The sequence below is a fragment of the Garra rufa genome, chromosome 11 (assembly GCF_049309525.1).
Source record: "Garra rufa chromosome 11, GarRuf1.0, whole genome shotgun sequence".
Taxonomy (NCBI): Eukaryota; Metazoa; Chordata; class Actinopteri; order Cypriniformes; family Cyprinidae; genus Garra; species Garra rufa.
The window spans coordinates 41,303,618-41,330,545 of record NC_133371.1 but is presented as its reverse complement, the minus strand read 5'-3'; the positions used below and the strand labels follow the sequence as shown (position 1 = coordinate 41,330,545).

At 34.0% G+C, this 26,928-nt stretch overlaps 2 protein-coding genes and 2 long non-coding RNA genes across 5 annotated transcripts; 3 read left to right on the top strand and 1 right to left on the bottom strand.

The window, feature by feature from the left end:
• Positions 1-583: 583 nt before the first annotated feature.
• On the bottom strand, positions 584-17,270 carry ddx11 (DEAD/H (Asp-Glu-Ala-Asp/His) box helicase 11). 2 transcript variants are annotated; one of them, XM_073850813.1, is made up of 26 exons: positions 16,480-17,270; positions 16,191-16,403; positions 15,045-15,131; positions 14,733-14,869; positions 14,602-14,653; positions 14,411-14,518; positions 12,145-12,232; positions 11,842-12,050; positions 11,612-11,764; positions 11,089-11,135; positions 9,223-9,302; positions 9,087-9,128; positions 8,913-8,980; positions 7,342-7,380; positions 7,138-7,264; positions 6,928-7,056; positions 6,735-6,847; positions 6,341-6,413; positions 6,150-6,253; positions 4,855-5,004; positions 4,710-4,778; positions 4,523-4,623; positions 3,193-3,277; positions 3,036-3,111; positions 2,728-2,882; positions 584-809 (listed from the first exon to the last, which is right to left on the bottom strand). In XM_073850813.1, exons 1-26 carry the CDS (start codon positions 16,606-16,608, stop codon positions 774-776), a joined length of 2,670 nt encoding a protein of 889 aa, XP_073706914.1. In that variant the 5' UTR covers positions 16,609-17,270; the 3' UTR covers positions 584-773. The 2 variants fall into 2 exon arrangements, with proteins under 2 accessions (XP_073706914.1, XP_073706913.1); XM_073850812.1 differs by having other exon boundaries at positions 6,150-6,413.
• Positions 6,727-7,095, top strand: LOC141345892 (uncharacterized). Its single transcript, XR_012357105.1, has 2 exons — positions 6,727-6,861; positions 6,970-7,095. It is a non-coding gene; the product is annotated as an uncharacterized lncRNA (long non-coding RNA).
• On the top strand, positions 11,944-14,716 carry LOC141345891 (uncharacterized). Its single transcript, XR_012357104.1, has 4 exons — positions 11,944-12,062; positions 12,174-12,229; positions 14,426-14,494; positions 14,580-14,716. It is a non-coding gene; the product is annotated as an uncharacterized lncRNA (long non-coding RNA).
• A 1,114-nt stretch (positions 17,271-18,384) lies between the features above and the next one.
• fkbp4 (FKBP prolyl isomerase 4) lies at positions 18,385-26,674 on the top strand. The gene is made up of 10 exons (XM_073850643.1): positions 18,385-18,791; positions 19,817-19,961; positions 22,709-22,851; positions 22,936-23,056; positions 23,208-23,364; positions 23,454-23,544; positions 24,246-24,329; positions 24,430-24,615; positions 25,246-25,485; positions 25,589-26,674. Exons 1-10 carry the CDS (start codon positions 18,702-18,704, stop codon positions 25,682-25,684), a joined length of 1,353 nt encoding a protein of 450 aa, XP_073706744.1. The 5' UTR covers positions 18,385-18,701; the 3' UTR covers positions 25,685-26,674.
• The last annotated feature ends 254 nt before the right edge of the window (positions 26,675-26,928 follow it).

The following is a 26,928-nucleotide window of genomic DNA, read 5'->3' as shown; positions in this document are numbered from 1 at the left end:
ACCATACATTTTCTAGTAAGATAAATTAACTGAAAGTGATATTAACTGTCATTTTTAACATCTTTTTGACTTAATATTGAGCAGACTAGCAGAAGTTAAGACATTTAAACTAAAAATTAGATTGTAAATGTCAACTCTAAATTCAGCCTATTTGCATTCGTCTGATTATTTATGACAAAAACTTCAAAATGCATCTTTGTAATCTTTCATCAAATATTTAGTAACTTCCTCCATTTTTGTTAAATCTCATCCACACAAGAAATTGATTAATGTTACCCACTTCAACTCATTATGGTTCTTTTATGTTGACTTTAATAATTAATTGCACTTTTAAATGAACATTTTTCACTTCTCCTGCACGTTCAAAATAATGTGACATCATGAAGTTGGTGAAGTAACTAATGTTCCTGAAGGAAGAAAAGAATGTAAAAAGACAAGTTGTATTTTTTGATATTTTGTGTTTTACATGCTCTGATACATCTCTGGTATTAGCTTTAGCACAGAAAATAAACTCTAATCTCCTATGATTGTTTTAACCCAGTCTTTTGGCTTTCCATTTTGGATTACAAACAAGCCACTCCAGTCGTGTAAAAATCATCTTTATTTAAATGAAAGTCAAGACCAGAACCAAAAACACATGCTGAAACGCAGAACCTGAGGACAGAGGCGGCAGAACTTTGCCTCAATAATTCACAAGGCCAGAGCAGTCAAACAAACATCCATAATGCAGGACACATCGTAGTATTTTTACACACGCGGCTCAGCCCATGGCCTCAGAGCGGCGGCCTCTGTCGCTTCTCCAGGAAGAACTGTGGAATCAAATAAAGGATCAGACAGGGAGCATACGGCTAACAAATCATCCTCATCCTGTCATCCTCGACTTCCTGTCATTAGAACAGACCTGCTTACAGAGAGCACAGCTGGAGAACGTCTGTCTCATTAAAACGGCACGCAGCTGGAGAGACGCTCTCAGTCGCACTTCACACGCTGCTGTCTATCACTCTACCACAATGACATTCTATCTATTTTTTGAAATGAAGCTGAATGTGTCGGGCAATTGATCAGCTAAGGATAAAAAGAAAGAAAACCTTTTCAATATTACTATACAATAACTACAGTTGAGGTCAAAAGTTTACATCCCCCTTTCAGAATCTCCAAAATGTTAATTATTTTACCAAAATAAGAGGGATCATACAAAATGCATGTCATTTTTATTTAGTACTGACCTGAATAAGATATTTCACATGAAAGATGTTTACATATTATCCACAAGAGAAAATAATAGTTTCTAACAATGACCCTGTTCAAAAGTTTACATACACGTTTAATATGGTGTTGTTACCTGAATGATCCCCAACTTTTTGTTTTTCAGAAATCATTCAGTGAGTGTTTGAACCTTCTGTAATAGTTGCATATGAGTCCCTCAGTTGTCCTCAGTGTGAAAAGATGGATCTCAAAATCATACAGTCATTGTTGGAAAGGGAGAAAATACACAAAAAATGCTGGAAAACCAAAGAATTTGTGGGACCTGAAGGATTTTTTTGAAGAACAGCAGGCAGTTGAACTGTTCAGGACAAACAAGGGACTCATGAACAACTATCACTAAACAAAAAAACACAGCTGTTGATCATTCAGATAACAACACAGTATTAAGAATCAAGTGTATGTAAACTTTTGAGCAAGGTCATTTTTATTAATTCAACTATTATTTTCTTCTGTGGACTATATGTAAACAAATTTTATGTGAAATATCTTATTCAGGTCAGTACTGAATAAACAATAGCATGCATTTTGCATGATCCCTCTTATTTAGGTTAAAAACACGTTTTCCAAATTCTGAAAGGGGGTGTAAACTTTTGACATGTATTACTGTTTCTCAAAATAATATTTTTTTATTTTATTATAAAACTACAATAATAATTTTAAATTATAAAATTAATTTAAAAAAAATGCACACTATGTATACGGGTCAAAGACGTTAAGAAGTCCACATCAAAAGAAAGTTAAAAAAAATTTATGTCCATAGAAAGCACATTAAATGTAAGTAAAGTGTCTAATTTTAACGTTTCAAATAAGTTTTTGGAGAATAAAAAGTCACAATTTGTTTGAAATAATGTTACATTGTCATTCAGTTTAACACAATATTTATGTAAAAATTCAAACAACATGCTTACTGTATATTCTGACTTGTACATACTAAAATATATAAAAGAAAAAGTGGGCATATTACATTTTATTGTGAGTAAAAATTTTACTGACAAATGGGCAAATAAAAAAAAAGTATAATTTTACAATTAGTATTTGGGGTGACAGTAATTCGTCTTTTAATGTGTCATAAATAGATTTTTGTTGTAAATATGCCTGACAAGACTGTTACACAAAATTACATTTTAGTAGGTGTCTCCTGTAAAATATGGAAAAATGTAAATTTATTTTTTGCTCCCAAAAACAAAAATGCAATTAAATTAAACAGAAAACGTAATTTTTTTAGGAAAAACAACTTAAAGCAGTATAACACTGATTGTTTTTATGCTTAAACCCTTTTTCGTCTTTGACCTATTGACATTTAAATAAAAACTGGAATGAAAATGCTACATATTTAATTCTGAAATGATAATAACAAGACACTCGCTGCAACATAAAGATCATTTTGAAATAATTGCATGCTGTTGTAGAATTTTTAAAAAAAGTAGGCAGTGCATACTACATCCTGCACAGTATGCTTACCCTCCTGGCACTGGCGAAGGCCGGACCAAATGTCGTGTGCGTGTTTGTGCTGGATCGAATCCATTCTGGAAGTTTCTGCAGCGTGCCTGATCGGGCGTAGCGGTGGTCACACAGCACAATACACGCGTAATCGCCACGATGACGGATCGCACGACCTGTGTGGGATGAGAAGTCCAAAACAAATGTGAGAAACTGAGCTTTACACTGCTTGCATAATAGTCTTATAATGCTGAAATCTTGCTATTCTGAACATTTGTTTGCCCTTTTTTGAACAGCATTGAATTACAGGAGTATGGGGCTCCGCCTACCAATAGATTGATTGACAGCTTTCATGCATAGATTCTCAATCAACGCCTTCCCAGGACTTTTACCACCAATGTGAGGCTGAAACAGATGGGAGAGAGTTAGAATTGGTGGATTTTTACCACAAGTTCCCATATGCACCATCTTTGTAGGAAGTCTTACCATGTTCTTGTCCAGGTATGCCATCTTCTCCTGCAGCTCTGGTGACTTTATGTTGGGATACGGCATTCCAACCATAACAATACATCTAAACATATGCACAAATGCAAAATCTTTTGTAGATGAAATTAGACAAGGGCCTTTTAAATACTTATGGTTTATTTATTTCTACTATATTACTGATTAGTCTATCCCCCACCCCCACTTTTTAATATTTATTGTTATTTATAATAACAATAATATTTTTATAATTTTATAACTTTATAATATAAATAATAATAAAAATAATAATAAGTTAATTGGAAAAAATGCAATTGAAAAAATAAAAAAACTTATTTTTTTTGGTGAAGGTGAAGTATTGAAATCAGTAAAAATAAATGGAAATAAATAAACTAAAATAATTAAAACTACAAAAATAAAATAAACTACTATTTTTTTTTTTACTAAAACCAAAACTAAAATAAAAATAAGAAAAATTTAGGGAAGCAGCCAAATTTCAGCCGCTAAAAATTATGGCTTGTGTTTTTTAAATTCTGTATTATTAATATTATATTATATATTACTTAATAAAATGATAAATATTTTTTACAAAGTATTTTTGGTTTCGTTTTTTTGGCCAAGCACATCCATTATTTTAATTTTAGTTTAAGTTCTATTAATTTTGTAGATTTTTTTTATAGTTTATTTTATTTTTGTAGTTTTAATTATTTCAGTTTATTTATTTCCACAATTGTTACAAAACTTAAACTAAAAATGTTGCCTTGGCATTATTTATTTATTATTATTATTTAACATTTTTATTAACTTTTTTTATATGATTATTTATAATATAATAATATGGACTATAATATTTTTATAATAATTTTACAATAATAATAAAAAAGGTTAATTGAAAAAAAAAAAATGAAATCAGAAATAAATAAACTTAATTAGCTGCCAAGGCAACATTTTTTTGTTTAAGTTGAAGTATTGAAATCACTAAAACAAAACAAACAATGGAAATAAATAAACTGAAATAATTAAAACTACAAAAATAAAATAGAAATACTAAAAAAAGCTGCCGAAAATTATTTTCATTTCAGTGCATCCCTAGTGTTTTTTTTAAGTCCAAGTTTCAGTTAGAATATTTGACAATATCACTAGTTTACATTATGCAGTGACTAACATTTCAATCAATAATATATGCTATATTGTATATGCATAAATATACATATTCTGTATTGTCTTGTTGCAGTGTTCTTTGTTGTATATGACACATTTGAGTATTTATGCATATCACTTACAGTATACAAACTGCAAAAATTGTATGCAAAACGATTCTGAACAGTTTTACCTGCCCAGGTCATCAGAGAAGTTGATTCCTTCACTCATTTTCCCTCCTACAACAGAGAATAGCAGCGCCCCCGTCTGGCCACTTCCGCCATTACCACAGTGCTGCATTACCATAACAAACCACAGTCATTTAATCATAGATATAAAGTCAGACCTGTTCTAATTTACTTGTAAGTATACTAACACACCTGTATACACTTGGAGTAGTCACTGAGCACCTGCTCAACCTGACTAGCTTTTTTCGGCTCCTGGAAAATCTAAAACACACAAAGAACATCTTCTTTATACTCGAGTTTAAACTGACTTGGCATAGGAGTGCTGGTGTTTATGTACCTTCTTCTTAGACTGTAGCCGCTGAAGGATGCCAGTGCTCTCCCAGTGTCCCAGAATCCTCTTCTCATATTCGTAGGAGGGAAAGAAACAGACCACGCCCCCCGGCACTATGTTACAGAGGTTTGACAGAACGCGTCCCGTCTCCTCCATCTGATATAGATAACAGGTACAGTTGAGGTCAAAAGTTTACATCCCCCTTTCAGAATCGGCAAAAGTGTTCATTATTTTACCAAAATAAGAGGGATCATACAGTGCAAAATGCATGTTGTTGTTTATTTAGTACTGACCTGAATAAGATATTTCACATGGAAGATGTTCACATATAGTCCACAAGAGAAAATAATAGTTGAATTTATAAAAATGACCCTGTTCAAAAGTTTCTATACACTTGATTCTTAATACTGTGTTGCTACCTGAATGATCCACAGCTGTTTTTTTGTTTTGTTTAGTGATAGTCGTTCATGAGTCCCTTGTTTATCCTGAACAGTTAAACTGCCTGCTGTTCTTCAGAAAAATCCTTTAGATCCTACAAATTATTTGGTTTTTCAACATTTTTGTGTAATTTAACCCTTTCCAACAATGACTGTATGATTTTGAGATCCATATTTTCACACTGAGGACAACTGAGAGACTCATATGCAACTATTACAGAAGGTTCACACACTCACTGATTCTTCAGAAGGAAAAAACATGCATTAAGATTATTGTAAATTGTAAATTTAACTTATTTTGTCTTCTGGAAAACATGGAACCATCTTATGTAGCATCTGAAGGGCAGTACTAAATGAAAAAAAAAAACTGATATTTAGGCAAAAGAAGAAAAATGTACACCATCTCCATTGTGTTCAAAAGTTTTCACCCCCAGCTCTTCATGCAAAAACTATCATTAAACAACAAAACCAGCTGTGGATCATTCAGGTAACAACACAGTATTAGGAATCAAGGGAATGTAAACTTTTGAAAGGGGTCATTTTTATAAATTCAACCATTATTTTCTCTTTTGGACTATATGTAAACGTCTTTTATGTGAAATGTCTTTTTCAGGTCAGTACTAAATAAACAATAACATGCATTTTGCACTGTATGATCCCTCTTATTTTGGTAAAATAATTAACATTTTGCAGATTCTGAACGTGATTATGAATTTAAGACTTTCTGCTTTAATTTAAAAACTCTTAAGGTTCTTTTTAAGTGCACAACTGATGATAATTTGTGGCCATAATTTAATATGTGCAGATTTTCTGTTGTGTTTGCATGCAACCATCTGTGGTAGTTATAATTTGCTCAAGTTTTACCATCTGTGGCGTGTCTCTAGTTTGAAAAGTGAACTCCAACTGTTGTCCTGAGGGGCCGGCGCAAAGGACGATGGGTAGAATGTTCTCAGGGGGTATGACATGACCTGAAGCCATTATGCAAGAGTTACACACATAATAAGCAACATTGCAAAAAATGGCAAGAAGAAGCGTGCACAATACCATCAACTCACCACAAGAGAACTCTAAAATACGTTCCTCCGTGACCCCAGCGGAAAATAGAAGCTGCTCTTTAAAATCAGCAACCTGCAAAGCATTAACACAAAGCATGCTATTCTACACACTGAGAGTCTGTAATATGTCCATTTAAGGTTATGTAACTGAGACAGCTGTGTCACTGTGTCCAATTGTGTGTGTGTGTGTGTGTGTGTGTGTGTGTGTGTGTGTGTGTGTGTGTGTGTGTGTGTGTGTGTGTGTGTGTGTGTGTGTGTGTGTGTGTGTGTGTGTGTGTGTGTGTGTGTGTGTGTGTGTGTGTGTGTGTGTGTGAGTGAGTGAGTGAGTGAGTGAGTGAGTGAGTGAGTGAGTGAGTGAGTGAGTGAGTGTGTGTGTGTGTGTGTGTGAGCTAACGGGCTGCATGGTTCCCCCGGCGATGATCACGGCCCTGCACTCCTGGACGATCTGTGCGAAGTGAACTGCGGCGTTCAGCAAGAGAAACTTCAGACTGCTCTGAGAAAGACAAGCTGGAAGAAGAAAGGTGAATTATGTGTGATAGACAGTTTCATATGTGTATATACATGCATGTGATTGAATTCTCACTAACCCTGTCTTTGGATCACAACTCGTCCGTCTTTGTTGGCATTAGTGAGGGCAAACAGGAAACTTTCAACCAGCATCATTGGAGAAGCCATGATTGGTTTGTCTTCTACTGCCACCTGCTGCTCTGAAACATCTAGAAGATCAAAACCACACTGCTTCACTGGCAAAACAAGTGTGTATAAGGATTTAAATCTCGACTTAGACTGGATTGTACCTGTAGGCTTGTTCTGAAGCGTCTGCAGGAAGCGCCCGAGTCCTTCTGTACGACGATTCTCTTTGTTTTTAGAGCTGGAGTGTGTGTTTACACCACTACCTTCGTATTTCTCCACAAATCCACACAGCTACACATAAAACACGGATCATTGGTGTGTATTTGTGTGAATTTTAAATGGAGTCATAAATGTATTGTCATACTCACTTTTTGGCTGATCATGCTCTTCTCAAAATATTTTTGGACCTTCAAAAGACAGATAAAACCACATTAAAAACTTAATGTCACATTTTATATTTATACACTACCAGTCAAAAGTTTTTTAATGTTTTTTTAGTCTCTTCTGCTCACCAAGCCTGCATTTATTTGATCCAAAGTTCAGCAAAAACAGTCCAATTTTGAAATATTTTTACTATTTAAAAAAACTGTTTTCTATTTGAATACATTTTAAAATGTAATTTATTCCTGTGATTTCAAAGCAAAATTTTTTAGCATCATTGCTCCAGTCACATGATCCTTCAGAAATCATTCTAATATTCTGATGTGCTGCTCAAAAAACATTTTTAATAATTATTAATAATTTTTTCAGGTTTTTTGGATGAATAGAAAGTTCAGAAGAACAGCATTTATCTGAAATAGAAATCTTTTATGGCATTAAATGTCTTTATCATCACTTTTGATCAATTTAAAGCATCCTTGCTAAAAATAATATTATTAATTTCCATAATTTCTTTCGCCAAAATTTTTTTAAATAAATTATACTGACTCCAAGCTTTTTTCTGGAGTAATGATGCTGAAAATGCAGCTTTAAATATATTAAAAAGAAAACAGTTATTTTAAATAGTACAAATATTTCAACATGTTACTGTTTTTGCTGTGCTTTGGATCAAATTAATGCAGGCTTCTTTAAAAAAACATTACAAATCTTAAACTTTTGACTGGTAGTGCATAAGTATAATTTATTTTACAGAGCAAAAGAAAACGTACAGTATTAATAAATCATACTAATATTTCTGGCTTTCAAGTGTTAAACTACAGAACTTCAACTTTAACCATTTACAAAAAATAAAAATCTATAATAAAATACAAAAATGCATATAAATATGGAAAAATCCCATTTTTGATGCATACTGTACATAGTATGTACATATATATATATATATATATATATATATATATATATATATAAATAAAAATAAATTCAAAATGTTGCATTACTAAAATTACAAAAAATAAATTAAAGCAAATTAATTAATTACAAAATGGATTTTAAAAATCAAACTGAAAAATAATAAAAAAAGAGAAATTTAAAATATTAATAAATATTATAGTATATAAATAATACTGACTCCATGTAGTATCTTAAATAAGTAAATGAATACTTTCTTAATAAAAAAACTAATACTATTAATAATAATGATAATAACTAGTGAAGCTGGTGCAGTGTTGTTGTCAACTTAAACAATTTTTTGTTGTTTTAAAATCTAAAAAGGTTTGAAATTTGTTTTTGTTAATTAAAATAAAGCTGAAGTATTTAGATGAAATTAGAAGTATTGGATGAAAAACAAAAACTTAAAATCCCAAATAAGATGTTGCATTTGCAGCTGTCTGAAATAAAATGTTTAAGTTGAATTACTAAAATTGCTAAAACTAAAAAAAAAGTTCAACAGAAATATTAAACAAAAAAATTAAAATGAATTAAAAAAATTAAACTGAATAAGCTAATTAAATACATTAATAAATAATATAATAGTATATAAATAATACTGAGTCAGTACCTTGAAAAGGTTTATGTTATCAACTTGAGCCTTAAACAGGAAGTCATTGATAGTCAGCAGCTCACTTCCTGTTCAAAATTAAAAAGAACATTTATGAAAAATACTTCATGAAGAAAGAAAACACTTAGGAGCAAAACGTTTCTTGTACTCTGCGTGCAGATTGTGTTTGTTTACCTGGTTGACAGGACTGAGTGTTCGGATTCTGACCCACTTTACCTGTTAACAGGAAACCACAGCAATAAATCAGCTAGATAAAATGAGATGGAACAAGATAAAATACACAAACAAGACAATATGCCACAAAGCTGACCTCCAAGTGTGCGCACAAGGCCCTCCAGCACAAAGAGGATCTGTTTGATGTACATCAGATTTTTGGCCTTCAATCGACTTCTGCAATCACACAATCGACACAATCACATTTAGATTACATTTACAATAACAATGTCACCTGATATCTGAAACATAAATATTACTTAAATATTACTTTGAATGACCTTTTATTATGATTTCTTTTTCCTTTTTACAGTTTCTTGGGCAGCAAAAGCGTATGTGTCTTAAAGGAATAGTTCACTTTTAGAACAAAAAATTTACAGAAAATGTACTTACCCCCTTGTCATCCAAGATGTTCATGTCTTTCTTTCTTCAGTCATAAAGAAATTTAGTTTTTTGAGGAAAACATTTCAGGATTTCTCTCCATAAAATGAACTTCTATGGTGCCCCCGAGTTTGAACTTCCAAAATGCAGTTTAAATGCAGATTCAAAGGGCTCTAAATGATCCCAGTCAAGGAAGAAGGTTCTTATCTAGCGAAACGATCAGTTATCTTCTAAAAAAAAAAAAAATACAATTTATATACTTTTTAACCTCAAACGCTTTTCTTGTCTGGCTCTGTGTGAACTGTTTTTTTTGGTAATGACAGACAAAAAATTCTGTCTCGTTTTCTCCTCGAACTTCAAAATCGTCCTACATCGCTGTTTTACCTTTTTTTGGTAAAGAGTGTTTGATGATCTTTCCATGTTCATTGTAAACTCTGGGTCGGTACTTCTGCAGCGATGTAAGACGATTTTGAAGTTGAAGGAGAAAATAAGATTGGAGTTTTTAGACATACCCTAACTGTCATGACTGGAAAAAATAGTTCACACAGAGCTAGACAAGACGAGCGTTTGAGGTTAAGAAGTATATAAATTGTATTTAAAAAAAATAAATAACCAATCGTTTCCCTAGAAGCTGCATTTAATCTACATTTTGGAAGTTCAAATTTGGGGGCACCATAGAAGTCCATTACATGGAGAGAAATCCTAAAACGATTTTCCTCAAAAAACACAATTTCTTTACGACTAAAGAAAGAAAGACATAAAATCTTGGATGACAAGGGGGTGAGTACATTATCTGTGAATTTTTGTTCTGTAAGTGAACTATTCCTTTAAGTAGCATGGATATATCTGTCACAAATAGACAAAAATACATTGTATGGGTCAAAATGATCAATTTTTCTTTTATGCCAAAAATCATTAGGATATTAAGTAAAATCATGTTCCATGAAGATATTTAATAAATGTCCTACCATAAATATATCAAAACTTAATTTTTCATTAGTAATATGCATTGCCAAGAACTTCATTTGGACAACTTTAAAAGCGATTTTGTCAATATTTTGATTTTGCACCCTCAGATTCTAGATTTTCAAATAATTGTATCTCGGCCAAATATTGCCCTATCCTAACAAACCATACATCAATGAAGAGCTTATTTATTCATCTTTTTATACATCAATTTAAAAAAACTAACCCTTATGACTGTTTTTGTGGTCCAGGGTCACATGATTTCTAAAGGATCATGTGACACTGAAGACTAAAGTAAGGATGATGAAAAAACAACATTGTGTCACAGGAATAAATTACAATTTCATATATATTAAAATAGAAAACAGGTGTTTTAAATCCTAATAATATTTCAAAATATTTTCAGCATTTTTGATTAAATAAATAGCACAGCTTTGGGAGCACAGGAGACTCTTATAAACATTTTCGACAGCATCAGATCAGTGCATTTTCATTGTGTGAACATTCTTTAAAAGTTTCTTTTGTATTCCACAGAAAAAAAGAAAGTCACAGGTTTGGAAAAACATGAGGGTGAGTAAATAAACTTTATCCTAAATTAGATGTGTTGTATTTGTACCTGTAGCGCTCACAGTACTGAGAGAGCTGCGAATGAGCCCTGCAGAGCTGAAACATAAGAAACACACATAAGTTAACTAGTCTGAGTACACTAGATCTAATCAGTAACACTGCAAAAAATGTATTTCTTACATATATTTTTGCCTTGTTTCCAGCCAAAATATCTAAAAATTCTTAATTCTTAAATCAAGTAAAAATTATTTTCTTGTTTTCAGAAAAAAAAAGTCAAAATTAAGTGAGTTTTTGCTTAGAACAAGCTAAATAATCTGACAATAGGATAAGCAAAAAAAATCTTATTTCAAACAGAAAACAAGATTATTTTTCTTACTCCATTGGCAATTATTTTGCTTGTTTCAAGCAAAAATGCACTTAATTTTTAGTTAGTTTTCAGAAAAAAACAAGACAATTTTTACATATCTAGAAAATCCTTCTTGTTTTAAGAATTTTTAGATATTTTGGCTGGAAACAAGACAAAAAATCTAAGTAAGAAAAGCATTTTTGCAGTGAAGTATGTGTTCATATACCTGTCCTCCACTGATTTCTGTGCTGTGTATGGCTGAGATGGTGTCAGTCAGATTATGAGCCTCATCTATAACGACAATCTGATCCTTTAGTTTGATCCCGGACGCTTTGCGGGTGGAAGCATGGAGCAGTGACTGATACGGCAACACCACCACCTGAGAAAGAGAGAGAAAGATTAAATGCACGGGGTTGTATATGATGAGCGAGGGTGTATTGCATCAGGTGTGTGTACCTGTGCTGCAGGTATGGCCATCCGTGTGCTGTAGTAAGGACACGCGTGTTTCTCCCGGCCGTGCTGCAGGAGCTGCTCCACGTCTCGCACCTTCACCAGCACCTCGTCCCTCATCGCCATCAAATTTTCAAAGCCTGAAAAGGGACACGTTGCCTTGGGAAGGCCACGACGGCGTTTCGTCTCAGAGTCTGATGCCTTTTCTCGTTTCTCTGCGGATGGAGGTCAGAACTTTTAACGTGTTATACTGGCCTGATTATGTTTGGGTCATTTGGAATTGGCAGAGATTGTGATGACGTTTCTGACCGTGTTTGTTTTTCTGCATTTCTAAACAGCGGTCATTCATCATTTGGACGTTTCCGAGCCGGACGACCTCTGGATTAATGCACAGGTTCTATAAACAACACACATTATCTAATTAGCCATTTATGAAAGCATAATAATTTGTTGTTGAAAACTGGCAGAACTCATTTTCTACACACAAAAAAATCTAAAATTGAATCATATATATATATATATATATCATATTAAATATATCATATTAAAATGATCATTTCATTATATACTACTGTTCATAATTTTGACTTAGTAAGGTTTAATTTTATTCAGTAAGGATGCATTAAACTATGGGGGCCCATTTTCGTTACTGAATAAATAAAAGTTATTATGACTTTTTATCTTACAATTCTGACTTTTTTTTCCTAAACTGCAAACTATAAATTCACAATGGTAAGAAATAAAAACTCACAGTTCTGACTTTTTTTTTTTTTTTTTTTTTTGCAATTGCGAGTTTATATATTGCAATTCTGGCTTTTTTCTTACAATTGTGAGATATGAACTTTGAGGGGAAAAAAATACTGATATATTCTCAGAATTAAGTTTATATCTCATGATTCTGACTTTATTTCTTAGAATTGTTACTTTGTCTTGCAATACCTACATTATAACTTGCAATTGCGAGTTTATATCTTGCAATTCTATAATTTGCAATTTTCTCACAATTGTGAGATATAAACATTGAGTGGGGAAAAATACTAATATGTTCTCAGAATTGAGAGTTTATATCTCACAAGTCTGACTTTATTTCTCAAAATTGTGAGATATAAACTTTGGGGAGGGGGGTACTGATATGTTCTCAGAATTGAGAGTTTATTTCTCAGAATTACGAGTTTGTCTTGCAATTCTGGCTTTATAACTCGCAACTGCAAGTTTATATCTCACAATTCTGACATTTTTCTCCCAATTGTAAGATAATCTTTGAGGGGGAAAATAAGTTCTGAGTTTATATCTCACAATTCTGACTTCATTTCTTAGAATAGCGATTTTATTTCTTAGAATTGTGACTATTTCTTAGAATTGTTACTTTATGTCTTGCAATACTGACTTTATAAGTTGCAATTGTGAGTTTATATCTGTTATGTTATGTTCTGTTATGTTATGTTCTTAGATTTGAGTTTATATCTCACGATTCTGACTTTATTTCTTAGAATTGCAAGTTTATTTCTCTGAATTAGGAGTTTATATCTTACAATTCTGACTTCATTTCTCAAAATTGCGATTTTATTTCTTAGAATTGTTTATGTCTTGTAATACCTACTTTATAACTTCCAATTGCGAGTTTATATCTTGCAATTCTGACCTTTTTTCTTACAACTGTGAGATATAAACTTTGAGTGGGGAAAAATACTGTTATCTCACGATTCTGATTTTATTTCTTAGAATTGCAAGCTTATTTCTCCGAATTGCAAGTTTATTTCTCAGAATTACAAGTTTATATCTCATAATTCTGACTTCATTTCTCAAAATTGCGATTTTATTTCTTAGAATTGTGAATATTTCTTAGAATTGTTACTTTATGTCTTGCAATACTGACTTTATAAGTTGCAATTGTGAGTTTATATCTTGCAATTCTGACCTTTTTTCTCACAATTGTGAGATATAAAATTTGAGGGGAAAAATACTGTTATGTTCTTAGATTTGAGTTTATATCTCACAATTCTGACTTTATTTCTTAGAATTGCAAGTTTATTTCTCAGAATTAGGAGTTTATATCTTACAATTCTGACTTCATTTCTCAAAATTGCGATTTTATTTCTTAGAATTGTTACTTTATGTCTTGCAATACTGACTTATAACCTGCAATTGCAAGTTTATATCTTGCAATTCTGAACTATTTTCTCACAATTGTGAGATATAAACTTAAGGGGGGGGGGTACTATTATGTTCTCAGATTATATCTCAAGATTCTGACTTTATTTTTTCTCAGAATTGTGACTTTATTTCTCAGAATAACAACTTGCAATTGGGAGATTATATAGTGGCGGAAATGGGCTTTCATATTAAACTAATCAAAAGTGACAGAAAAAAAAACATTTTTAATGTTACAAAAGATTTACATTTAAATAAATGCTATAATTTGTAAAAATATTTAACAATACTACTGCTTTTACTGTATTTTTAGTCTGGGTGAGTCTGAGAGTCCACAACAGTGGTATATGCATAATTATTGGTAAAGTGTTTTTAATTAACAGTGATACAAAAATGACAATAATAATTCCATGTGTATGTTTACCTGTCTGGAGCCCAGGTTAACCAAGCGAACAGCGGCCCCGTATGGACTCTTCTGCACCTCGTGCACAAACTGAGCCAGCTGAGAGTGAGTTCGGCTACAGTAATAAATCTAAAGATGTAAAACATGCACAAGATTAAAACATGCACAAACACCTTGTTCACTAATGCAGGGTGGAAAATTTAAACACGCACCTTAGTGACATGCTCCTCCTCCAGATCTTCATCATCGTCCTCATCGCACAAACTGTGGAGGACACCCTATGAGAACTCAAAGTTGGAAAAGACACACCTGTCATCCATTCATCCACAAACACAATCAATACCTGCTCTTGGGTGTGGCCTCATCATCACTCTCATATTCTGCTACAATCAGCCCCTCCTCCTCAGGACTGTGTGTCTCTGACTCGGCCACCTCTCTGCTGAGCTGCAGTAATTTTACAGCCTCATCTTTATCACCGGTCTGTTAAAAAATAAAATAAAATATCCATATGAGCAACTGAAATAGCAGATCCATACTCAAAATCTTTCAATATTCCGGTCATTTTTTAAGAACTTTTATTTCATTTTAAATTTTCTAAATAATTAAACCTTGTTTATTTCCAGGTTTAGCTGGGAAAAAACGTTAACACACTCACTTTTCTCTTCATGGCATATCTGAGCTGGGCATTGTGTCGGATCATCTCCAGTCTCTCCTCTCGCTTCTTCCGTTTCAGCTCTTCATCCTGAATGAAATTAAAAAATTGAGGACAGGGAAGATATTATAATCATTTTAGACAGGGGTTTTCAAACATTCAGCTTTTTATCCCGAATAAAACTGAGGACAGGGATGATATTTTTAATCATTTTAGACAGGGGGTTTCAATCTTTTAGATGCCACAGACCCCCCCTATATAATATTCCTCATGCGAGGGACACCCATCCTAAAATTTAAAAGACAGCTAGACATTATAATATACCAAGAATATAAATGATATATCAACAATATAAAAAAGAAATTACAAAAGCAACATAGCAAATTACAAAAAGAAATAATTACAGTTAATTCAATTATATACATAATGTATTCAATTTTCTTTTTGCTTTTGTAATTTTTTTTTTTAAAAAGTGTGCATTTAAGAATATAATTTTTTTTTTATTATATGGAATACTGAGAGTCCAGGATACAGTGGGAAACTGTATAGTAGATATAAAAGATTTGTTTTAAAATAACAATAACCAAATCTTTTATCTAATTAATATCTTTAAATCTAAATAAGTATTTTAAATGTACCTTATCATCTATTTATTTTTATTAAATTATTAAGTATTATTTTAAAAATATTTTTTAATAAATATGTTTACATTACATTATTGTATACAATTTTCTACTCACTATAGCACTAAACTGATGTATTACTTATTTATCAGATTTTTATTTTAAATTCAATTTTTTTTGTCATTTTGCATTTGTAATGCATGGGCAGCTAAATATTTAATACATAATTTATAAATATTTAATAATTATGTATAAATATTATTTTGGATCATTACTTAGAAAATATTTTTACATTACATCATTCATTTTTTATACTTAATATTATAATGTTAGATATTATTTACTTGCTTTATAGTTTTATTTTTTACTGGTTTATTTATTTAAGTCTTATTTTACACTTCTTTATTTGTAATTTACTCTACTTTTCTAACCTATTCACCTTGCACTACTTAGGACACTAGGTTAAAACCCCTGCTTAGACTTGATCTGATGAACTGTAATAAGAGGCACATAATATCTTTAATACCTTCAACTTGTTCACCATGTCTCTCTCTGCTTTCTTCTGCACAAATTCAGACACCCAGTCTGGCTCTGAAGGCTGGTTTCTGCTGTTCTCCTCCTTCACAGCATCACACTTATTCTCCGGTCCATCCAGAAGTCTAGCAGCCTCCTGTTTCTTCTGCTCCTCATAGTCTTTCAGCCATGTCAGGGCACCACATATAAGACTCAAAGACTTTCCCTGCAGGATCAAAAAGAAGAAAAGCTCAAATATCCACTGTCATATTGACAAAGATAGTGAAATGAACGGATCTCACCGTGCCAGTGGGACTCTCGAATATACCAACTTTCCCCTGATCCAGAGCAGTGTAAAGGGCCTCCATGAAGCTCTCCTGGATATGATAGGGCTGGTATGGAAAAGGAAACCGACTACTCTTGCTCTCCATTTCATAAAATCAAGATCAGGTCAGATTCCTGCCTTCACAACATAAACTGAACAATTCAACAAGAGTATTCGGCCGAGTCACACTGACGAGAAACTCCTCACAGTGTCAACGGAACGTGACTGAAGTTCATATCTAAATCTGTCGCTTTTCCCGTGCAGTTATATTGAGATCACAGATGGTTATAAACAAATATCACACGTTATTTCACATAAAAGAGAAACTCGTTCTGACAGTGTAAACTTCCTCGAACAACCGCGCCAGTCTGCTGCGTCATCCAATGAAAACGAGGGAAAACTTCTTAGAGGATAGGGACCAGCATCAAATGTCGCTCTTTCATAAAAACCGAAAAAAGAAACTCCCAAATTATAAACCATTCTAGAAAGCCCTCTGCTGATTTTTTCTAGAACTATCATCAGTAATGTTTCCTGGTTTTATGATCTATCTCAGTGTTCACTTAGTATTATCCTCTCCTATTATAGTATTCATATTTGAATTAGTTTTTAGATTAACTTTTCAGATTTCATTTTACTTTTTGTTTGAGTTTTAGTAGTTTTATTAACTGCTTTTTCATTTTTTAATATTTCTATTACCTTTAATTTATTTTTATTTCAGTTTTAGAATTTATATTAACAATTTCTTTCTTGAATGTCTGTTATTTTTTATTGTCCATCTATCAGTAATGTTTCCTGATTGTTTAATTATTTTTTATTGTATTTATTCTGTTTTATTGTATTTTATAATCTGTCTCAGTGTTGATTTAGTATTATTGATCTACTATTATAGTATTTTTTACTTTTCAGTAAAAGTAAAAAAAATACTTTTTCATTTTACTTTTTATTTCAGTTTTAGAATTAATTTATTCAAGAAATGTATTCAATAAATGTATTTCTTATTTCTTGATTATCTTCTGTTGATTTGTACTATCTATCTATCTATCATCTATCTATCTATCTATCTATGTATATCTCCTTTAATTCTGTCAATATGAATACATATACATGTTTTAATATAATACATATTTTAGTTTACATGCATTTACATATTAGCATAATATTAAACATTTACATTTTTTGAAAGTGTGCAGTATAAATATATATATAATATATTTTATAATGTATTATTCTGTTTTTTTTGTTGTTTTTTTTAATTCATAAATGCATACATTTGACATCTCTGTCTTTTGGTTTTTATTAGTGTTTTTATTATACGTGACCCTGGACCACAAAACCAGTCATAAGGGTCAGTTTTTTATTAAGATTTAAATAAATAATTGAATAATTGAATAAATAAGATTTCCATTGATGTATGGTTTGTTATGATATGGCTGACTATTTGAAAATCTGGAATCTGAGGGTGCAAAAAAATCTAAATATTGAGAAAATCCCCTTTAAAGTTGTCCAAATAAATTCTTAGCAATGCATATTACTAACAAAAAATTCAGTTTTAATATATGTACAGCAGGAAATTTACTAAATATCTTCATGGAACGTTATCTTTGCTTAATATCCTAATGATTTTGGCATAAAAGAAAAATTGATGATTTTGACCCATACAATGTATTACAAATATTCCCATGCTACTTATGACTGGTTTTTGTGGTCTAGGGTCACATATCTTATTTTATATATTTTAGTTGTTGCACGCTGTTTGGCATGAACAAAGACACACACACACACAAAAATAATTGCCTATAAAACGTGTCTAACAACTTTTCTTTGTTGGCTATAGTTCAGAATTTAATGACGGTCCCTAAGGTTACAGTCCGTTCTAGACGCTGCCATCGCCTCTCTCTAGCTCAGCTCTGGAAAGTTCGCTGAGTCGCGTCAGTTTCCAGCGGCGGGCCGAACGTTATATAAACGCCTCTCGCAGCTCGTCTGCGGACTCAGAAACTACATTTATCAAGCACGAACCGTCAAATTCGCGCTGTGGAGCAGCAAATCCATTCCTAATAACGATATTAATTCCGTGTAACACTGCAGACGTCGAGTCTCCAGTGATTTGCGGTGAAGGAGAGACCTCAGAGAGACGCTCTGTGAGGAGAGTGGATCTATTCTTTGGGCTGTTTCGAAGGAAATATTGATATTAAATCAAAGATGACTGCAGAAGAGGTGGTGAATGAAGGTTGTAGCATCCCCACCGAGGGTGAAGACATCACCCCCAAGAAAGATGGAGGTGTTTTAAAGGTAAATACTGCAGTGCTATGAGCCGCATTGACTCCTTGAGGGAGGTGTGACCCACTGAATGCACGTTACCGACAATATTTCTCTATGTTAGCTCACTTTACTGCAGCTGTAGCTGCTTTATGCGTTAAAATGCAAATAATGTGTTAATTTGTTTAAAGGTTAGTAGGTTACTAACTCGTTTCAAACACAGCCTGTTGCTAATTTTGCAGCATTGCTAGATCTTTCTAGCGAGCTTGTCCAGCTTAAAGGGACAGTTCACCCATGATGGTTTTGATCATAATTTATTTATTTTGAATGTCTGTGACTTTCTTTTTTATGAAGAACACAAATTGAGATGTCAGGTAAAACATTTGCGGTTGGCAGCTCTAGTCACCATTCACTTTGATTGCATCTTGGCTTATACAACAAAAGCGAATGGTGACTGGTATTGTCATTATGTCTAAAAATGTAATTTGTGTTCCATAACAAGTCATAAGGTTTGGAACAACAATGAGGGCGAATAAATGGTGGCAGAAATCTTATTTTAAGATTAACTTTACTGTTTGTACAGATTAACCACGTGTAATATCAGGTAAACATTAAAATGTCATCCATTTTGCATTTGTATACAAGTTACACGTTTGTGTAATGAAATTAATAGCAGTTTATATAGTATCCACATGCAGGTCAGCATGTAATTTCTAGAAACTTCTTTCAGGTAAGTTAAGTGTTTTTACATAGAAAGTGATTCAGACAGGAATTACTTGTTTTGGATAATTGAAGACTTTCAGGTTAATGCATTTGAGAAATCTGTGCTTAATCTGAGCTGTAATTATAGACACACCTATGCAATTTTAAAACAATTTACTATAGGATTAAAACAATTTACTAGGATTAATTCGTTTGCAGTTTTTAAGTATTATATAATAAATGCAAGCATTAGGTGTGAACATTTTTCTGTCTGCGGCCTTTGAAGATTGACAGATCACAGCTGTAATGTAGTGCGACCTACAGATGGATGATTAATCTCTTTCTGTCTTCTACAGTTGGTCAAGAAGGAGGGTACAGGCACCGAGTTGCCTATGACCGGTGATAAAGTATTTGTACATTATGTCGGAACACTGCTCGATGGCACGCAGTTCGACTCCAGCCGTGATCGAGGGGAGAAGTTCTCCTTTGAGCTGGGCAAAGGTGGGTGCTGTGAGATGAAGTAGATTGAATGTTTGTCTACCCTCTCTGACATTTAAACAGGTTGTTGGCGCTGTAGTTTTATATATAAATGACACCTGTTGTGACTGGTTAAAGGAGCAATTTGTTGTAAGTAGTGACAGATAATGGTTTCTTATGTCAGTGATGACACATTTCATACAAAATGGATGTTATTGTTTATTTAGTACTGACCTGAATAAGGTATTTCACATAAAAGACGTTTAATAATAGTAATATATTTATAAATAATAGTTGAATTTATAAAAAATGACCCCGTTCAAAAGTTTACATCCCCTTTATTCTTAAAGGAACACTCCACTTTTTTTGGAAATAGGCTCATTTTCCAACTCCCCCCCCGAGTTAATAAGTTGAGTTTTACCGTTTTGAAATCCATTCAGCCGTTCTCCTGTTCTGGCGATATCACTTTTAGCATAGCTTAGCATAGATCATTGAATCCTATTAGACCAGTAGCATCACGTTCAAAAATGACCAACGAGTTTCGATATTTGTCCTATTTAAAACTTGACTCTTCTGTAGTTATATCGTGTACTAAGACCGGTGGAAATGCAAAGCTTCAATTTTCTAGGCTGATAGGATTAGGAACTACACTCCCATTCCGGCGTAATAGTCAAGGAAGTTTGCTGCCGTAATAAGGCTGAAGCAGGAGCAGTAATACCACGCAGCACATGTGCAAATGCTAAACTAGCTGGGAACTCATTTCTGATATTACTCCGCCTGCTTTGGTCATATTACGGCAGCAAACTTCCTTGACTATTACGCCGGAATGGGAGTGTAGTTCCTAATCTTATCAGCCTAGAAACTCGCAGCTTTGCATTTCCACCGGTCTTAGTACACGATATAACTACAGAAGAGTCAAGTTTTAAATACAACAAATATGGAAACTCGTTGGTCATTTTTGAACGCGATGCTATTGGTCTAATAGGATTCAATGATCTATGCTAAGCTATGCTAAAAGTGATATCGCCAGAACAGGAGAACGGCTGAATGGATTTCAAAATGGTAAAAATCAACTTATTAACTCGGGGGGAGTTGGAGAATGAGCCTATTTCCAAAAAAAGTGGAGTGTTCCTTTAATACTGTGTTGTTACCTGAATGATCCACAGGTGTGTTTTTTAAGTACTGCCCTTCAGAGGCTACAGAAGATAGTTACATGTTTCCCAGAAGACAAAATAAGTAAAATTTACCCTGATCTTCAAATTCAAAAAGTTTACACCCCCCCCCCCTCCACAGCTCTTAATGCATTGTGTTTCCTTCTGAAGCATCAGTGAGCATTTGAACCTTCTGTAATAGTTGCATATGAGTCCCTCAGTGTGAAAAGATGGATCTCAAAATCATACAGTCGTTGGAAAGGGTTCAAATATACAAAAATGCTGGAAAACCAAAGAATTTGTAGGACCTGAAGGATTTTTTTGAAGAACAGCGGGCAGTTTAACTGTTCAGGACAAACAAGGGACTCATGAACAACTGTCACTAAATATAAAAAACACAGCTGTGGATCATTCGTGTAACAACACAGTATTAAGAATCTAGTGTATGTAAACTTTTGAACCGGCTCAAAAACACACAAGGGGGTACCATAGAGTAAAATATCAAAATATCTTGAGCTTGTGAAACCGCAGACCTTATTTCAGGCATTTCAGGTGCTTTTAAATGATAAAAAAACTCACTGTCTTCAGGATGGGTTTTAACTTACAAAATATGTCATCCCCTTTTGTTTTGTACATGCGAGTCAAACGAATAATCAAAAAAGTTGGGTTTGATGAGGATTTGGTTCTGTACATCAGCTGGATGGAGGCAGATGATTTTGAGCTTGGACTAAATGATTGGAGAAATCAGTAATTTTATTGGAACATCAACTTAATCGATTAAAAATTATAGGTCAAAACAAAGAAACGTATGCATGAATTGTTTACAGCAGGGGTGCCCAACCCTGTTCCTGGAGATCTACTATCCTACAAAGTTCAGCTCCAACCCTAATTAAACACACCTGAACCAGCTAATTAATCTCTTAGGTAGCACTTAATAATTACAGACATCTGTGTTGGAGCAGGCCTGGAACTAAAGTCCGCAGGTAGGTAGCATCTAGAAAATATGGTTAAAGGAGAAGTTCACTTGCAGAATTAAAATTTCCTGATCATTTACTGACCCCCATGTCATCAAAGATGTTCATGTCTTTCTTTCTTCATTCGCAGATAAGTTGTTTTCATTCGAGAAGTTTTCTCCATATAGTTGACTTCAATGGTGGCCAACAGTTTGAAGGTCCAAATCGCAGTTTCAGTGCAGCTTCAAAGGGCTCTACACGATCCCATCCAAGGAAAAACGTCTTATCTAGCAAAATGATCAGTCATTTTCTTAAAAAATTAAAATGTATACAATTTAACCACAAATGCTCATTTTGGACTAGCTCTGCGAAAAGTTACTCGTGGTTAGTTCACCTCCAACTTTAAAACTATAGAGAAAAATCCTGGAATGTTTTCCTCAAAAACATTTTAATTTCTTTTCGACAGAAGAAAGAAAGACATGAACATCTTATGGAGTGAGTAAATTAATCAGGAAATTTTCATCCTGGAAGTGAACTTCTATAATTTCTATTTCATGTCAACTTTACACCATCTTGAATTTAACCATATGCAGTGTGGTTATTGCAGGGCATGATGCAGTTTAACATCGTCAAGCATGCAAGTCAACCATTTTAAATTTTCTCACAGGTCAGGTGATCAAAGCATGGGACATTGGTGTGGCCACAATGAAGATTGGCGAGATCTGCCAATTGTTTTGCAAACCTGAGTATGCCTATGGAGCTGCTGGCAGCCCACCCAAAATCCCACCTAACGCTACCCTTGTGTTCCAGGTGAGGCCCAGATGCATACAAACGGGATGTTCAGAATATTGCGAGGAGCTGGTTTATTGATGCATCCATTTATTTGTCTGGCAGGTGGAGTTGTTTGAGTTTCGTGGGGAGGACATCACAGATGAAGAAGATGGTGGAATTATTCGCAGGATCATCACTAAGGGGGAGGGTTACACAAAACCTAACGAGAGTGCATCCGTGGAAGGTAAAACACTGTTCTTATAGCTACAACAATCAATAAATGTCAGTCTGCAAAGGATCCATGAGTAAAGCAAATGTTATAAGAAGCAAAAGTAATTCATTCTGTGTTTTGTGCACCCTTTGCAGTAGTTAATCTTTCTATTTCTTTGGCTTAGTGTGGTTGGAGGGCAGCCACGAGGAGCGTGTTTTCGACGAGCGCGAGCTGAAGTTTGAGGTGGGAGAGGGAGAGAGTTTGGGTCTGCCTCCAGGCGTGGAGAAAGCCCTGCAGGCTATGGAGCAGGGAGAAGAGGCTCTCTTCACCATCAAACCAAAGTAAACTCATGTTTCTTGCACCTGCACTCCAGTATCTGTTGATGTCTATGTTTTATGTTCATTTATTTATGTGTGTGTTTCAATTCCAGGTACGGCTTTGGAACTGCTGGCAGTGACAAATTCAACATTCCACCTAATGCTACGTTGCAGTACAAAATCAAACTGAATGCATTTGAGAAGGTCAGTGTGTCCTCCTAAATTAAATCTGTGCACAGCAGAATTCACTCCTGCATTACTCAGGAAAAAGCCAGTGTGGGGGGATATCATGTTTTTGAGGTTTACATTTTAGGGCACTTTTGGGTATGTGATATTACTTGTACATTGATTTAAGGTCATTGAAGCCATCCCTAAGAACAACAATAAAGTGTAATATGTGACCCTGGACCGCAAAACTAGTCTTAAGTAGCACATAGGCAAAAATATATTGCATGGGTCAAAATTTGATTTTTCTTTTATGCCAAAAATCATTAGTATATTAAGTAAAGCTCATGTTCTATGAAGATATTTTGTGAATTTCCTACCATTAATATATCAAAATGTAATTTTTGATTACTAATATGCATTGCTGACAACTTCATTTGGACAACTTAAAAGGTGATTTTCTCAATATTTCAATTTTTTTGCACTCTCAGATTCCAGATTTTCAAATAGTTGTATCTCGGATAAATATTGTTCTATCCTAACAAACCATACATCAATGGAAAACTTATTCATTCAGAATTCAGACGATGTATAAATCCTAAATTTTGAAAAAATTGACACATATGACTGGTTTTGAGGTCCATGGTCAATCTAACTTTATTAAGTTATTTTATAGTTATGCAGTAATTGTCATTGTCATGAATGGATATGAGCTTAAGATGTTGTGTTCTCTAACACAGGCCAAAGAATCCTGGGAGATGAACTCGATTGAGAAACTAGAACAGAGTGCCATCGTCAAAGAGAAAGGAACTCAGTATTTTAAGGTAAAAGAAATGCTATGCATACTGTCATGTATTCATCCACTACATCCCATTTTAATCTAATAGTACACTTTTAGAACTGGAATGTGTTTCGTGTGCACAGGAGGGGAAATACAAGCAGGCAGCCGTGCAGTACAAACGCATTGTTTCCTGGTTGGAGCACGATTCCAGTTTGCAGCCTGACGAGGAAGAGAAAGCCAAAGCTCTGCGATTGGCTGCTCATCTCAACCTAGCTATGTGTTACCTAAAGCTGCACGAGCCAAACCCTGCCCTCGAGAACTGTGACAAGGTAGGAAATTGACAACTTATGTGTGGTCATGCTTACTCAGTCATATTTAAGGGCTGCAAAAAAAGCTGATTTATTAAACATGTTAATAAATTATCCATAATTTTCTAATGTCTTCATTTAAAATGGTCAATGTGCAAAAATCATGTAAATAAGTGTTACTTATTTTTTGTATTTCTATTTAGCTTTTTCATTTTAGTTTTTTTTGTAGTTGTTGCATTATTTAGTACTTTTTTTTTTTTTTAATGCTTTTTTTTTTTCTATTTTAGAAGTAGCACTTCTAAAATACATTTAATTTGTAGCAATAGCCAAAAATACATTGTATGGGTCAAAATGATAGATTTTTCTTTTATGCCAAAAATCATTAGGATATTAAGTAAAGATCATGTTCCTTGAAGATATTTTGTAAATTTTCAACCATAAATATAATAATGTAATTTTTGATTAATCAGTATTTTAATCTTATTTTTTGCTCCTTCATATTCTATATTTTCTAATAGTTATATCTCAGCCAAATTTTGTCCTATCCTAACAAACCATACATCAATGGAAAGCTAATTTATTCAGCTTGTATATTTATTCAGCTTGTATATTTATTCAGCTGATGTATAAATCTCTATCTAATGTGTATAGGCACTGGAGTTGGACGCAAATAACGAGAAGGCTTTGTTCAGGCGAGGAGAGGCGCTGGTTGTCATGAAGGAGTTCGACAAGGCGAGAGCAGACTTCCAGCACGTCACCCAGTTGTACCCAGCCAATAAGGCCGCAAAGTCTCAGATCATGCTCTGTCAGAAACATATCAAAGAGCAACACGAGAAGGACAAACGCCTCTATGCCAACATGTTCCAGAAGTTTGCAGAGAGGGACGCCAAAGTAAGTGTCTACGGTTACTAGCTCTTAGTCACTGCACAAAAGATTTACCCACCAGATATCTCTCGTCTTCTATCTAATGCGGTCTGTGTTTTTTATTTTTCAGAAAGAGGCGGGGCAAGAAAAGGAACAGGACAAGAAAGAAAACGGTAGTGCAATGGAAATAGATGAAAACGGAGCCCAGGAACAAACCGCGGCATAATAGCGTGCTTGCGTGTGCGTTTGTATTATTTACTGTCCATTGTGTTATGTTTTGTTTTTTTTAAGAGGTTTTTTTTTTTTTTTGTACCTTCTATAATATCTGTCCCCCTGAAGCGACTGTGTTTGTGCGAGTGAGGCCGCATACTTGCTTTGGTTTCTAATCTAATGTAGCAAGTGGTTTGCTTTTGTACTGCGGCCAGACCCTTGTGGCCAGGTGTGCACTCGCATTGCACATGTATGAATTGTGTGTGATACTGAAAGGCAGCTAGTCAGCCTGGCCGTGTTCTCTGCCGCATCTCTCTGAGAGATGGTGGAAACAAAGTGGACTGGTTCTCAGCCTGTACTGCAGCCTCTCGCATCGGACGCAAATCCGTCGTTCATCCTTAGAAACTCTCGAGTCGCACTGCTGTACAATAAAGCGCTTTTCTGTCCTGTCACTAAACTGCATGGAAAGATCACCAGGGCAAAAAAAGACTGTTTTGATTTGTTTATCCTTTTTTTAAGAACTTCTTTCCACTGTTAGAAATGTATCACAACTGGAAGCGTTTCGATAGTGAATCTCTGCTGAAGTCTTACAAGCATTGTAGAGGAGAAGCCACGCATCTTTCCTGTGAAGAATCGTCTAGTTTCTGCTTCACTCGTTTTGTGTGCAGCCTTTTCGGTGAGATCGTTCTAGCGGAGATTGTCATCAGTAGAAGGCTTTGCCATTTTAAAATACAAAGCGAGAACATGAAATGTTTTGCAGTTTTGTCCCTTGTCTCTTCATCTTCTTGTGGACAAGATTGCCCCATGAATTCTCCATAATCGCACTTGCACACTGTAATCTGATGGTGAATTGTCGTGGTAGAAGAGGCTCTGTGTGAGCTCGAGCAGGACAGAAGTACTGTAGTGTGGTTTGTGTGGGTTAAAGCGAGACATACAGATAGTTCTGTTCCCATGTCCTTGATGCACCTCTAATGTTGCCTAGAACAATAAAACCAACTCCAGATTCTCTTGCTGTAGTGTCTGCTTTGTAGCATTTAGTACACAATTTGTATGTCTCTAAAAGATAAATTATGAGCTAGTGGAATTTATAAAATGAAATGGATGCCGTTAGATAAACCAGTGCTACTGCAAGTTGGCTAAAAATGTTAAAACGGTAAGATTTTTAATGTTTTTAAAGTCTCTTCTGCTCACCAAGCCTGGGTTTGTTTAATCCAAAGTACAGCAAAAACAGTAAAAATTTGAAATATTTTTACTATTTAA

Coding starts and splice junctions, on each gene's coding strand:
- ddx11 (XM_073850812.1), bottom strand. CDS start 16,608: ATGGAGAGCAAGAGTAGTCGGTTTCCTTTTCCATACCAGCCCTATCAT. Junction 12,233..14,410: donor TTAACCTGGGCTCCAGACAG/GTAAACATACAC, acceptor TGTTGTTTATAG/AACCTGTGCATTAATCCAGA. Junction 4,779..4,854: donor GGCTACAGTCTAAGAAGAAG/GTACATAAACAC, acceptor TGTGTGTTTTAG/ATTTTCCAGGAGCCGAAAAA.
- fkbp4 (XM_073850643.1), top strand. CDS start 18,702: ATGACTGCAGAAGAGGTGGTGAATGAAGGTTGTAGCATCCCCACCGAG. Junction 23,545..24,245: donor AACTGAATGCATTTGAGAAG/GTCAGTGTGTCC, acceptor TCTCTAACACAG/GCCAAAGAATCCTGGGAGAT. Junction 24,330..24,429: donor AAGGAACTCAGTATTTTAAG/GTAAAAGAAATG, acceptor TCGTGTGCACAG/GAGGGGAAATACAAGCAGGC.